This window comes from Arachis ipaensis, chromosome B4 (assembly GCF_059453495.1).
Source record: "Arachis ipaensis isolate K30076 ecotype BB chromosome B4, ASM5945349v1, whole genome shotgun sequence".
NCBI lineage: Eukaryota > Viridiplantae > Streptophyta > Magnoliopsida > Fabales > Fabaceae > Arachis > Arachis ipaensis.
The window spans coordinates 26010792-26025356 of record NC_142439.1 but is presented as its reverse complement, the minus strand read 5'-3'; the positions used below and the strand labels follow the sequence as shown (position 1 = coordinate 26025356).

At 46.5% G+C, this 14565-nt stretch overlaps 1 protein-coding gene across 1 annotated transcript; it reads right to left on the bottom strand.

Moving 5' to 3' along the window:
• Nucleotides 1-12185: 12185 nt before the first annotated feature.
• On the bottom strand, nt 12186-14042 carry LOC107636320 (uncharacterized). Its single transcript, XM_016339839.2, has one exon. The coding sequence runs from the start codon at nt 14040-14042 to the stop codon at nt 12186-12188; it is 1857 nt and encodes a 618-aa protein (XP_016195325.2).
• Between the last annotated feature and the right edge of the window lie 523 nt (nt 14043-14565).

Sequence of the window (14565 nt, the reverse complement as noted above, 5' to 3'; positions counted from 1 at the left end):
TCTTTACCAGGTTCGAAAATGGTGCCTCACTGTTTGTTTTGGTATATGTAGATGATATAATCATCACTGGAGACTCGGATGAAGCAATCTCTCAGGTCATTAAGCAGCTGAATGATAAATTTACATTGAAAGACATGGGTGAGTTTCACTATTTCCTTGGGATTCAGGTCACCAAGATTGCTAATGGAGGTCTATTAATATCACAAGAGAAATATGCCAGAGATCTGCTAAAAAAAGCTAAAATGGAACATTGTAAGCCTTGCCATACACCTTTACCTTCTTCAGTTAGATTTTCTGCTTTTGGAAGCTCTCCATTCAAGAATCTTTAACTCTACAAATCAGTTGTGGACAGTTTACAATACCTCACAATCACTCATCCAGAATTAGCATACTCTGTGAGCAAAATTTCACAGTTTATGAAAAATCTCTTGGATGAGCACTGAAAGTTAGTGAAACGAATTCTGAGGTATGTGCAGGAAACACTTAGCTTTAGTTTACACTTACACAAAACAAGGGTGCAAACCATCAAAGTCTATAGTGATTCTAACTGGGCAGGGGACCCAGATGATAGAAAGTCCACTAGAGATTTTTGTGTCTTTCTTGGAAGCAATATGGTTTCATGGAACTCAAAGAAGCAAGGTGTTGTTGCTTGGTCTAGTACTGAAGCAGAGTACAGGACTATGGCTGACTTAGTTGCTGAACTAATTTGGATTAAGAACTTTATGGTTGAACTAGGAGCAAAACTCTCAATAGTCCCATCAGTTTACTGTGATAACTTAAGTGCTGTGCTGATGGCAGCTAATCCAATTTTACATTCTAAGTCAAAATATTTTGAAACTGGTCTCCATTTTGTAAGAAATTATGTTACAAAAAGGGTTATTCAAGTAAGGCATGTTCTTGGGGCTGTGCAACTAACTGATGTGTTGACAAAACCACTGCCCAGTGGTGCTTTTCTTGAGTTTAAGATATGAATGATGGTTGAAGATTTGGAGACATCCGCTGATGAAAACAAGCTCAGCAAAGAGGATCATGAAGGGAAACCAGAGAACTCTAAAAACTCAAGAAGTGCAAGAAGTAGCAGTCATGATGAAGAACCAATGCACTCCTTTAAGACTCAGAATGTGGAAGCAGAGACATCATAGCCAAGTAGCAGGGATCATGATAGATATACTAGTTGATGTTGAATTAATGCAAACAGAATCAGTTAGCTAGTGAGTAGTTAGTTTGTGATCAATCTGTTAGTTAGTTAGCTGTAATTAAGTACATGTCAATTAGTTAGTTAGTGGTTAGTTTAGCTTGTGCATCTCAATATGACAGTTGAAACTCTTCTGCTATAAGTAGCTAGAGCTAAGCTACTATTGTCAATATTGAACTCACTTTACCAATTCAATTTAGAATCACTCAGAAACTTCTTTTTCTCTCAGCCCTTACTCTCTCTTCGTTCTTGAACTCTTCCCTCTTTCTACTCCCTCTCTTGCTTGAGCTTGATATCTTTCAATGTTAAGATCAAGACACATTATGAAATTTTTTAATTTTAGACACCTCAAATTAAATCAATTACTCTCTTTGACATTGTCATCAAGGAGCGTCCAATTTAGCTCTAAACAAAAGAATATTCAACTAACAAAATTATATCATAAAACAACCTCAAAAACTAATTAGTATCAAGTAACTCTATTAACAGTTTGGTCATTTGCAATTTTTACCTATTTGTTAAAGTTGCTATACTCCTTTTTTGTGGGATATTAAACATTGATGACGCAGCTACATTGGTAGAGTAAGTTCTTCAAAGTATTCCTTTTAAAATTTAAACTCCAATAGTTATCTTTTTTTTTGTCCAGCTCACCAAACAAACATCATTAAATTTAAAGACAATATGATCCAATAATGCATTGTATTCTTCCAACAAAAATTAGACAACAATTTTAATAACTTGCACCAAAACTTTTGTTCTTGAATTTGCATTTAGAAATTCACATAATAACACAACTAATTTATTTTTATCATTTAATAAATTCTCACCAATTGCCACACATTATTTTTAGGAGAATAGTTATAAAACTTGTTGTATACATCTCATTCATAAGGATGAATCTAGGATATGACACTTACGGTATCGCCTTTTATATATATTATGGTAAATACCTTATGCTATATATATATATATATATATATATATATTAAAAAATTATGTTTTATTATTTATTTATTTATTTTGGTATTATAACGGGACTAAAAATCTAAGAAAAAAGAACCTAACAACAAACTATACGGAATAAGGAGGCCCCTTATTTATCTTCAGCTAGTAATCTAGTAATCTCTCTAAGAGGTATATCCTAAAAGTGAAGCCTTGGATCAAAATCTAAGTTTTTTTGAGCTAGGTAATTAGTATATTTATTGCCTTTTCTCTCTCTCTTTCTATATATAAATATTTCCAAAACAGATTTTTCAGTTTTTCTTTCTCCAAAAAAAATATTCTTAATCAAAGCATTGGGATGTTTTTTAAAGTTTTTTTGGCTATTGATTAAGGAAATGATATCCTAAGAGTCAGATTCCACCATAAGCCTTCTAATTTCCATGGTCCAAGCCAGATTAAGCTCAATAATGTATCCTTAGAGCTCCTCTGTAAGTAGAGCAGCAACCAATTAAATAGGAAAAAAAATCTCCAATTCAGTTGCCACCACTATCTCTCAAGAGGCCACCACAACCCACCTTCGATGTGTCTTTTATCCATTGATGGATAAATCATTGGGTGATTTCACTATTTCAATGCTAAGAGTATCTATGGCAACCTTTGAGACTGGTAGAATCCCACACAAACCTATCATACATATGTACCTTCATCTTCTCTCTCCTCTCTCATTTTTTGCATTTATTTATTTATTTGGTAGTAAAAAATATATATTAAAATATAAAATATATAATAAAAATAAGTTAGATGATATATAATTGAGTAAAATATACTTTTTGTCTATAAAGTTGACTAAACTTTTAAAATTACCCCTAAGTTTCTCTCGAGCCATCGGTGTTTAGTTTCGTCCAGCTTAGGGGAGGCGGGCTCCATTGAATGTGCGCCACTTCTCTTCTTCTGTACACGGTAGGTAATTTCTCCTTTCTTCTAAAGGCATTTTTCACGTCATCCACCTTCTTCCAGATTTCAATGTGCGTTTGTGGGGGTCTATTATAATTCTCTTCATGGATTTCTTGATTTTGCCATCTCCACAACTTTCAGTAGGTCATGATGAAGATGTCTAGCAAGCTTTTGTCTTGATTGTTCCCAAATTGGTGGGTTAGATTGCTACGGATCCACTCTAAAGTTGGTACAAAAACAAAATCTTGGATGGTGTTTGGTTGCAGGAGATTCACCCAAATTATGGAGGCTTTAGGGCAATTCATCAAGGCATGATTGATGTCCTCAGTATGTTCATTACAGATTTGCCAGGTATCATTTCTTCCGAAGATTCGGACTTTCCTTTGTTTTCTGAAAATTCTGTCGTGGAGGGCCATCCATATAAAGGTGTTAGCTTTTGTGGTCCTTCCCAGCACTAGATGATGGTCCAGAGGTTCTTCTGAGACTCTAACCAGTTAGCCAACACTTTGTAGGTGGTGTCTACTGAAAAATCCCGGTCCGTTATGTGCTTCCACCCTAGCTTATCTTCTCCAAGGTCTTCAAAGGGAGGTGAGAGCTCTAAAATCTTTTTGACAATTTCCTCAGGTAAGTAGCTTCTAAGTCTATCCTTATCCTAGTTGCTCAGTCCATTCTTCCATTCCCAAACTATACTATTTGTGTTAGTGATGTTGGTGTTTGCCTTGCTGATCAGGTTGTCTTCTCCCTTTACCCAGGAATCCAGCCAAAAATTGATGGACAATCCATCCCTAATCAAATGAAAGGTGCAGTCATTGAAGGTTTGCCAGAGCTTAACAAGTTCCTTCCAAAGAGGTGAGTCAGAATTTCTTGCCGTAGGCTGAATTAAGTTTCTGTTGTTGGTGCAGTATTTGTTGGTAATTACCTTTGCTCATAGAGAGTTAGGTTTCTCTTTGATATTCCAAATTAGTTTTAGTAGAAAGGCATCATTCATAGTGTTCAGGTTCCTCATTCCCAATCCCCCTTCATGCTTTGGAGTGCAGATGGTGTCCTATTTAATCGCATGAATTCTTCTCTAATTGTCATTATCCCCCTAGATAAAAGTATAAAACCTCTTTGTAGCTTCTTAATTTCATTGTATATCCCTTTAGGTACCCTACCATGCTGCATGTCGAAATTGATAGTAGAGCTTATGACTGATTGCGCTAGTGTAATTCTGCCTGCTAGAGATAAACACTTACTCTTCCACCCTTTCAACTTGTTTTGGACCCTGTCAATCACCGTTTTGAAATTCTCTTTTCTTTTCCTGTTGTTGATCATGGCCCCAAGATATCTCCCTAGAGCCTTGTTCTCTTTAAATTTAGATCTTCTAATGAGTTCCTTTCGAGTTTAGACCAATGGGTGTTTTGGGAGAACACAATTGAAGAGGGAAGCTTCTGCAAAGAGGAGGAGGTCATCGGCAAACATAAGGTGTAAAATTTATGGGCTACTTTTCCCAATTCTTATGGGTTTCCAATTGTCGTCCCCAACTTCTTGCTCAATTTCTTAGGAAAGTTTCTCCATACAGATCACAAATAAATAGGGTGACATGGAATCACCCTGTCTTAAACCCCTCATTGGGTTAAAATTTCTTGCTTCCGTTCCAAGCACATTGTAGTTGACAGTTCTGACTCCTTGCATGACACTATTAGAGAACTTGGTAGGAAGTTTGAATTCTTGCAAATCTTTGCTCTATAAAATCCCATTTGATTCTATCATAAGCTTTTTCAAAGTATATCTTAATGGCGATGAAGCCCTTTCTATCTTTACAATTCTTCATAGTATGCATGAGTTTCTTGGCTATAAGGATATTGTCTTGAATATTTTTCCAGGGAATGAAGCTAGACTGATAAGGGGATATTCTCTCATTGAGCAAGGGTTTAAATCTTTACATTAGAATTTTAGTTAGGATCTTATATCTCACATTATAGAGGGCTATAGGTCTAAATTGAGCTATGAGTTTTGACTTTTTGAATTGGGGATGAGCACAAGGAGGGTAGAATTTGAACCATTAATGAGCTCCGGATAATTCCAACACCCCTTGTTGTAGTCACAAAATTTCCTTCTAAAAATGTCCCAATTATTTTTATAGAATGCTACTGGAAAACCATCTTTTCTAGGGTACCGGACCGATCGGGTGAATGTCCTGATCAACAAGAGGGGAGGTCGTCTGGTCGTACGTCTCCGGGTTGGAGTAGGCGAGGTCCCGAGCTCTTCAGATGTGGAAAAGGGGGGTGTCACCTGCAAAGACACTCCGACGCACAAGTCAATGGGGTGTGCAGGCGAAAAAGGGATAGAGTCATGTCACGTACCTTGGGGGAAGGGTAGGTCCTTCCCCTTATATACTGTGTCAGAGGTGGGCCTGATAAGGGCAGGCCCACTTTCTCCGAGGCGTGCTCCTCACAGCTATAACAGAGCTGTCAGGGACGCGTGTCTGGGTCAGCTGTGGGGCGTCCCACCTCCGACCGTTCGGGTCGGGTGACTCTCGGGTCGGGCCAGCCCGTAAGGGGACTTGGGCCAGGCCGTAACAGTGCCTCCACGCGCTAGTAATAGTTGTAAGAGCTATTAGTAGCGTGTTACTTCTTGTTCCATGCGTCGTCGTCAGGTCGGCCGCCCGTGGGAGGGACGTGCCCCCTGCGCGCGTGTCCCTTGGTTGCTGAGGTAACCGTTCGTTGCTTCGTTCTTCGCGCCGAGCATTAAATGCTCATAATGGGTTGCAAAACCCCACACGTAAAGACCATTCTTCCCCTGGCCCTTTCGCGCTTTGCATAGCGGTTTTTAAATGGCTTTGTTCAATTTTTTCTTTTTCCACTCTCGCTCCTACCATCTCATTCTTCTTCACCCAGAAATCCCAGAGCATCCCAGAGCATCCCAGAGCGTCCTAGAACTTCATCCTAGCACCTCCGTGCGTTTTTCCTTCTTCCTTCTTCGTTCTTACAACCGTTTCAGGTAACCTTTGGTCCTCTCTCCTTTCTGCTTCGTTGTTGTATGCTTGTTGTTTGTAATTGCTTTGTGTTCTTGCTGTTTTGTTTGATTTTTGTTGTTAGGTGACTCTTTAGTGCTAAGTAGATGTGTTAGGGGAGGGGTACCATTCCAGGGTAGGTTTTTAAGTGGCTTGTGTGATAGGCATAGCTTTAGCCATGCTTGATCTTAACTGTTTGAATAGGATGGACATAGCTTCTGGGTCATTCCCGGACTCCCGACCTCATAGACTAATGGAGTGGTACCCCCATTATAGGTATGCCTCGCGTCGTCTCCCGGGCTTCTGTTTCCGCCGCGAACTATGACCCCTACGCTTGGGTGACCTCAGATGTGAAGGACTCGCCAAATCAGATAGATTTGGAGGAGTTGACGGAATTTCGGCAGGCTGGGTATCTGTGCGGGGGGACAGACAAGGAGGCCAATTACAAGACCTTCGTTCCTGCCCCCAATGAGCGGTTGTACGAGATCAATTTTCGCTTTCCCCGGGTTGCCGACTGGATTTGGTTTTACAAAGCCATGTTCACCCAGGTTGGCGTTCGCATTCCGTTTTCAGATTTCCAGAAGTCACTTCTTAATCGGATATCCGTGTCGCCGTTGCAGCTCCATCCGAACAGCTGGGCTTCTATCCGCTGTTTCAAGATGGTTTGTGAATATCTCGAGCTGCCGGTGTCGGTGGATGTCGTCCTCTTTTTCTTCAACCTTACCAACCCCTCCAGACAAGGGAAAGTGATGAAGGAGTTCCTGTCCTTCCGGTCTGCCCAAGGTCGGAGGGTATTCGGCCTGTTCGAGGACTCCTATCATGGGTTCAAAGATAAATTCTTCAAAGTTCGCCCCGTTAAGGGTCGCCATCCCTTTTGGTTGTCGCTAGAGGGGGAACGCCTCATCTCGACGTATTGGAGCTTCGGGGCGGGGTCTAATTCTTTCATTAAGGTGACCTACAAGGGAATGTCCCTTGTAAATAAGAGGATCGCCGATGTGTTGTTTGCTCTTTTTGGAAAGAACCCCGTGAACCCCCACCTCCTTATGGGTGAACGGGAGTCCGCCAGGAGTTATATTTGTGAGCTGTTTTGTCTTGTACTTTTGCATTGTTTATTGTTTAATCTGCTCTTCCTGACTTCACGACTAACGTATTTATCTCTCTGTTGTAGTGGAGATGTCTGCTTCGGTAACCGGGCTCGAAAATTTAGTCAAGACCTTCTTGGAGGATAGCGATGAGGAGAAGGCTAACGAGAAGGATGCTGGGAAGCCGGAAGGCCCTTCCAGGGAGAAGGAGAATCAAGCTGTACCTTCCCCCCGGGCCGTCGAGACGTCCGACAAGAATTCTGCCGGGAGGCAGGCTTCTCCCGCTCCCGATGAGACGACCAGTATTGGTCAGTCGTCCTCTACTCATCGGGAGTACGACGATTTTAAGCTTGTCCCTACTCCCAAGAGACAAAGGGCATCCTCCAGCCCGGAAGGGGCTCTCACCGTGATGGAGAGGAACTTCGATGTTGGGGCCTTCATTGATAGTCAGCTGATTCCTGGTATGGAGGATCACTTCCTTAGTACCGAGCTCGCGGGGCAGGCAAGGTGGATGTACCGCACCCTTCTCTGCGGAGTGGTGATAGCCCGGAAGGCTGAATTCGAGTTGTCGGGCATGCAGGCGTTGCGAAGGAAGCTCAATACTGCTGTCCAGGCCAACAACGAATTCAAGGTCCAGGTTGAAAAGCTTCAGGAACAACTGGCCGTGGCGGAGATGGGGCGCAAGGATGCCGAGGAGAAGACTGCGTCCTTTGAGGAAAAAATGAATGCCTCCGACGCCACCGTCTCTCGTCTAACTGAGCAGAAGATGACTCTAGAGAGCCAGCTTAACGCTGCGCAAGGCCGAGTGGTCGCTATGGAGAAGGAGCGTGACGCGGCCGTCTCGTCGGCTGAGGCTGCGCGAGCCGAGGCGGAAGAGTTGAAAAGGAAATACAAGGCGGTCAGGGAGCAGGGAAAGAACGCGATCTTTATGACCGAAGAGGCTCTCAAGGCCCAGGTGAAGATCATGGTCCCAGAATTCGATACGTCGGCTATTGGAGTCTTCAAAACAATCCAGGACGGCAAGATTGTCGACATGCCCCGGAAGTGAACTCTTGTAACTTATGCCTTTTATGTTTCCTTGTAGAATACTTGTTGAAAACGCTAACTTTTATACTTTAGTGGTCTCCTGGTCGGCTTCTAATTATCGCCTTTATCTGTTTGTTTAGTAGCGTTTTGTTTTGTTACCGTTTTTTCGGTGTGGACTTATTGCTTGTGTCCGTTTTGCCGTTATGTTGGTAACTCGGGCGAAACCGTCTTGGTCTTATTATCGCGGCCGTTTGTTATGGCTTTGACGTGTTTGGCTCCTGGGGTGATCAGTCCCGGGTTGCCGTATCGTAGTCCCGTTTGCCATACGTTGGAAAACATGACGATGTGGGATATATATTGGGGAATGATGGATAGGAGAATTTAGACAAGTAAAAAGTAGTCGTTAGCTAGACAGTTCTATGAACACGGTAGGCGCTTAATAAAAGTAAATCATTGGAAATTAACATTTGACAAGATTAAACACCTATCTAACTCGCCGGGCCGCTTGGCTAGTGTGTCCAAGCTACGAGTAGAATCTTCTTAGGTTACCTGCGTTCCATGTTCTCGGGATTTCTTTGCCGTCGAGTCTTTCCAGCTTGTAGGCGCCGTTGCTGAGCACTTCTTTGACTCTGTAGGGGCCTTCCCAGTTTGCCGCCAGCTTTTCTTCTCCTGGGGACGGTGGTCCGATGTCATTTCTTCGCAGAACGAGGTCTCTTTCCTCAAATTTCCTTTTGAGGACCTTGGTGTTGTATCGTAGGGCTATCCTCTGTTTCAGTGCTACCTCTGACAAGTGGGCCATTTCTCTGACCTCGTCTACCAGGTCTTTGTCTACTGCTTCTTTTACTCCTGTGAGGAGTAGCCGTGGACTTGGCTCTCCGACCTCCACGGGTATCACTGCTTCGACCCCGTATGTTAAGCGGAAGGGATTTTCCCGGTGGAGCTTTGCTCGGTTGTTCGATAGGACCAGAGAACCGAGGCAAGTTCGTCGGCCCACGCGCCTTTTTTGCTATCTAAACGCTTTTTAAGACCTAGTAAAATGATCTTATTTGTAGATTCCACTTGTCCGTTTGTTTGGGGGTGTTCAACTGAGGAGAACTTCTGTTTTATCCCCAAGCCGGTGAGAAACTCTGTGAACTTCTTGTCAGTGAATTGCGTCCTGTTATCCGAGATGACAATCTCTGGGATGCCGAAACAGGTTATCACCTGCCTCCACATGAATTTCCTACAATTGGATGAGGATATGCTGGCGAGCGGTTCAGCCTCTATCCATTTGGTGTAGTAGTCGATGGCAACTATGAGGTATTTGACCTGCCCCGGGCCAACTGGGAAGGGTCCCAAGAGGTTGACTTCCCACTGTGCGAAAGGTTGAGTGGACGTTAGTAAACTCAGCTCAGAGGCTGGCGCTCTGTGGAAGTTGGCATTTTGTTGACACTTCGCGCATTTCCTTACGAACTCCTTGGAGTCATTCATCATTGTCGGCCAGTAGTATCCAGCTCGGATGAGCTTCCTTGCTAGGGCCTTGCCCCCGATATGGTGGCCGCAGCACCCCTCATAGACTTTTCTCAGAACGTAGTCCGTCTGGTCGGGGTGCAGACACTTCAGCAAAGGTTGGCTAAGTCCCTTTTTGAATAGCTGATCCTGTATGATCGTATATTTGGCGGCCTCCCTTCTTATCGCTTTGGCTTCCTTTTTCGTCCTGGGGGAGTTTGCCGTTTTGCAAGAAGTCAGTGATGGGGTCCATCCAAGAAGGGGCTAACTTGGTCAGGTGGAGGGCAACTGCTGGCTCTTGCGTGATGCCTTGGATGAGGGAGCGATTGCCGGTTCCGGGTTTTGTGCTCGCCAGCTTAGATAGGAGGTCTGCCCGTGTGTTCCTCTCCCTTGGAACGTGTTGGACCGTGACCTCTTCGAATTGTTTGCTCAGCTCTTTGACCCTCTCTAAGTATTTCTGCAGTAATGAGTCTCTGTCTTGGTAGCTTCCATTCACTTGTGAAGTGACGACCTGCGAGTCACTGCATACCTCCAGCCTCTTGGCCCCGACTTCCTGAGCAAGAACCAAACCCCCTAGGAGGGCTTCGTATTCTGCTTGGTTGTTTGATACGAGAAACTCAAACTTAACCGATTGTTCATAGATGACTCCAGCCGGACTTTCTAAAGTGATCCCGGCGCCTCCGGACGTCTGGTTGGAGGCTCCGTCCACATGGAGCTTCCACCGCGTGTTCGTTTCCTTGGTTGGATTCCCAGTTACTTCCACCAGGAAGTCTGCCATTGCTTGCGCCTTAATCGCGTGTCAGGGCTCGTAGCCTAGGTCGTATTGGGATAGTTCGATGGCCCAGGTCATCATTCTTCCCGCTAGATTAGGCTTTTGGAGCACCTGTCAAATCCCCTGGTCCGTTCTTATGACCACCTGGTGACTCTGGAAGTATTGTCGCAATCGGCGGGAGGAGACCAGAAGTGCCAGTGCCAGCTTCTCCAGCTTGCTGTATCTGAGTTCTGCACCTTGCAGTGCTCTACTCACAAAGTAGATCGGCTGCTGGGCCTTCCCTTCTTCTCGTACCAACACCGCTGCGAGCGCTCCCTCTGTGATGGCTAGGTATAGATAGAGTGGCTCTCCGGCTTTCGGCTTCCCGAGCACTGGGCGTGCTGCTAGAATCTCCTTGAAGTGGTTGAAGGCTTCTTCGCACGCAGGAGTCCACTCAAATGCTATTCCCTTCTTCATCAAAGCAAAAAAGGGCAGGGCCTTTGCTGCCGACGCGCCGAGGAAACGGGACAACGCTGTGAGCCTTCCCGTCAGCCGCTGAACGTCCTTGATGCAGCCCGGACTCCTCATTTGGAGTATTGCTTGGCACTTTTCAGGGTTGGCCTCCACTCCTCTCTGGGTTATCATGAATCACAGGAACTTTCCAGCCTCCATGGCAAAGGCACACTTAAGCGGGTTGAGCCTTATGCCATGTTGTCGGAGGGACGCGAACACGTTTTCCAGGTCTCTTATGAGATCATCGGGGTGGGTGGTTTTTGCGAGGATATCGTCCACGTAAACTTCCACGGTCTTGCCGATGAGATTGCTGAATATTTTGTTCATCAGTCTCTGGTACGTTGCCCCCACGTTCTTTAGGCCAAACAGCATCACTCTGTAGCAATAGGTCCCCCCTGGCGTTATAAACGCCGTTTTATCCTCGTCTGGCCGGTGCATCGGTATCTGATTGTAGCCGGAGTAGGCATCCATGAAACTCAGATACCGGTATCCCGCAGCCGCATCAACGAGTACGTCGATGTTGGGAAGGGGGTAGCAGCCCTTGGGGCATGCTTTATTGAGAACGGAGTAGTCCACACACATTCTCCATTTCCCATTGTGCTTTTTTACCAGGACCACGTTTGACAGGCAGGTCGAATAGTCCAGCTCCCGGATGAACCCCGCTTCGAGGAGGCCGGCCATCTGTCTGGCCACTTTCTCTACTCTTTCCTGAGACATTTTTCTCCTTCTTTGGGCCACCGGTTTGGCTTCCGGTCTAACGGCTAGGTGGCGCGACATGAGACTGGAGTTTATTCCCGGCATGTCAGCGGGTGTCCAGGCAAACAAATCGCCATTAGCTCTGATCATTTCCATCAAGGGTTCTTTTAACTCGTGGGGGAGGTTCCTATTCACGAACGTGAATTTTTCCTCTGAGTTCCCGACCTTAAACTTTTCCAGGTCTCCTTCGGGCTCGGGTCTCGGTTTGTCATCGACTCTGGCGTGCAGGTCGGCGAGAAATATTCCCAATGCCTCTTTAAACTTTTTCCTTAACGAGAGACTGGCGTTGTCGCAAGCGACTGCCGTTTCCAGGTCTCCTCTCACAGATCCTACTGACCCTTCTTCAGTTATGAACTTCATTACCAACATCCTCGTGCTGATGACTCCTCCTAGGTCGTTGATTGTCTTTCTCCCCAGGATGATGTTGTAGGCGGTGGAGTCCCGTAGGATCACAAATTCGGCCATTACCGTTCTCCTCCCCTGTCATTGTCCCAGTGAGATCGGCAGGGTGATTATGCCATCTGGCTTGATGAAATGGTTGCCAAGCCCTACGACACCGTGCTGGTGCGTCTGTAGGTTGGCGTCCCTCAGGCCCAAAGCATCGAACACATTACGGAATATGATGTTCGAGTCTGCCCCCGTATCTACAAGGATTCGTTTGACGAGACCGGTTGCTACCCTGGCCGTTATGACCATGGGAGGACTCTCTCCGATCTTGTCGAACCACTGATCTTCCGGGCCGAACGAAATGGGTGGGAGCTTCCTAGTGCTTCGCGTGGAGGATGAGGAGACCGCCAGGACTTTGGCGTCTTTCTTGTGTGCCGACTTTGACCTAGGTGCTGCATTCCTAGCTGTTACCACGTTCACTATGGTGAGGCCCTGGTCGTCGTCCTCCGGTTCTTGGCGTCGCTTCGGTGCCCGAGTCCTATCTTCACTGTCGTGGTCGCGATTTCGTCGCCTTGGCTCCCTTATGAGGTGGGAAAATATGGCTAGCTTTCCATCCCTGATGACCTGCTCCAGCGCGTCCTTTAGATTGAAGCAGTCTTGGGTTTTATGCCCATAGCCCTTGTGATAGTCACAGTAGAGGCTTCGGTTTCCCCCTGTTCGTTCCTTCAGTGGTCGGGGCTTTGACAAGATCCCCTTTTCGGCAATTTGTTGATAAACTTCCATGATCGGCGCGGTGAGAGGGGTGTAGTTGGTGAACTTCTCAACACGAGGAAATGGTCTGGGAGCCTTGCTCGGGCCGCTGTCTCTGGCGTGCTCCTTTTGTCCTTCTCTGCTTCCGCGCTGCCGGTCTTGATTATGAGTGGGCTGCCGTTTGTTGGCAGCCACGACTCGGCTCACTTCTTCGTCATTGATGTACTCCTTGGCCACACATTGGATTTCCTGCATACTCCACACTGGTTTCGTGGTAAGGTGCTTTCTGAAGTCCTCGTTCAGGAGTCCATTCGTCAGGCACAAACTCGCGACCGAGTCCGTCAGTCCGTCGATTTCCAGGCATTCATCGTTGAATCTATCTAGGTATTTCCTAATCGACTCGTCGGGTCGCTGGGTTACCCCGAGCAGGTTGATTGGGTGCTTCGCCTTTGCGATCCTGGTCGTGAATTGGGCTAAGAAGGTGTGGCTGATATCTGCGAAGCCGGTCACCGAGCCCTGCGGGAGGTTATTGAACCACCGTATTGCAGGCCCCGCCAGGGTGATCGGGAAGGCGCAGCATCTTACCTCGTCTCCCACTCCCTCAAGGTTCATTCTGGCCTCAAAGGTCGTGAGGTATTCCAGCGGGTCTTGTGTTCCGTCGTACCTCATGTCCATTGGCTTGTCAAAGTGTTTTGGTAGCCGGACCTCGAGTATGGAACGATGAAATGGGATCGCCCCCATTATCATGGGTCCCCGCGTTCTCCTCGTTCTTCCTTCATCGTCCTCCCGACGAGCGTCTTCGGTTCCCTGACCTGTAGTGTGCCGCCGTTCTTGTCTGGCATAGATGACAGGGTCATGGCGTCTCCTAGCGCGTCCTCTTTCCCCAGTGCTCTTGGATTCGGCCTGGGGGCTGGGCGTGCGTCTGCAGTGGCTCCTAGAGTGAGAGCGGGAGTGGCTTTGTTCTGGGGTGTGCTGGTCGTGTTCCCTGTCTGCCAGCCAGTGTTCCAGGTCTTGCATCCTATGGTGCTGTTCTTGCATTATTTTGGCGTGGTTGTCGCCAGTTCCCCCGAAGGGGCGTCCTTCGCGAGATTGTGTTGGGTGTCTTGGGGGGGATCTTGTGCGCTGCTGGGAAGTAGTCACGGCAGCATCCCCTCCGGGCTCGGCCTCGTGGCCTGTTCCACTTTGGACCAGTACGAAGTCCATGAACCTTCCCCACAGACGGCGCCAATGTTCGGTAGGTCGGGTACCGGACCGATTGGGTGAATGTCCTGATCAACAAGAGGGGAGGTCGTCTGGTCGTACGTCTCTGGGTTGGAGTAGGCGAGGTCCCGAGCTCTTCAGATGTGGAAAAGGGGGGGTGTCACCTGCAAAGACACTCCGACGCACAAGTCAATGGGGTGTGCAGGCAAAAAAGGGATAGAGTCATGTCACGTACCTTGGGGAAAGGGTAGGTCCTTCCCCTTATATACTGTGTCAGAGGTGGGCCCGATAAGGGCAGGCCCACTTTCTCCGAGGCGTGCTCCTCACAGCTGTAACAGAGCTGTCAGGGACGCGTGTCCGGGTCGGCTGCGGGACATCCCACCTCCGACCGTTCGGGTCGGGTGACTCTCGGGTTGGGCCAGCCCGTAAGGGGACTTGGGCCAGGCCGTAACAAGGGGATATTCTCTCATTGAGCAAGGGTTTCAATCTTTACATTAGAATTTTAGTTAGGATCTTATATCTCACA

Bases quoted from the DNA above. Each gene is read 5' to 3' on its own strand.
- LOC107636320 (XM_016339839.2), bottom strand. From the start codon at position 14,042: ATGGACTTCGTACTGGTCCAAAGTGGAACAGGCCACGAGGCCGAGCCC.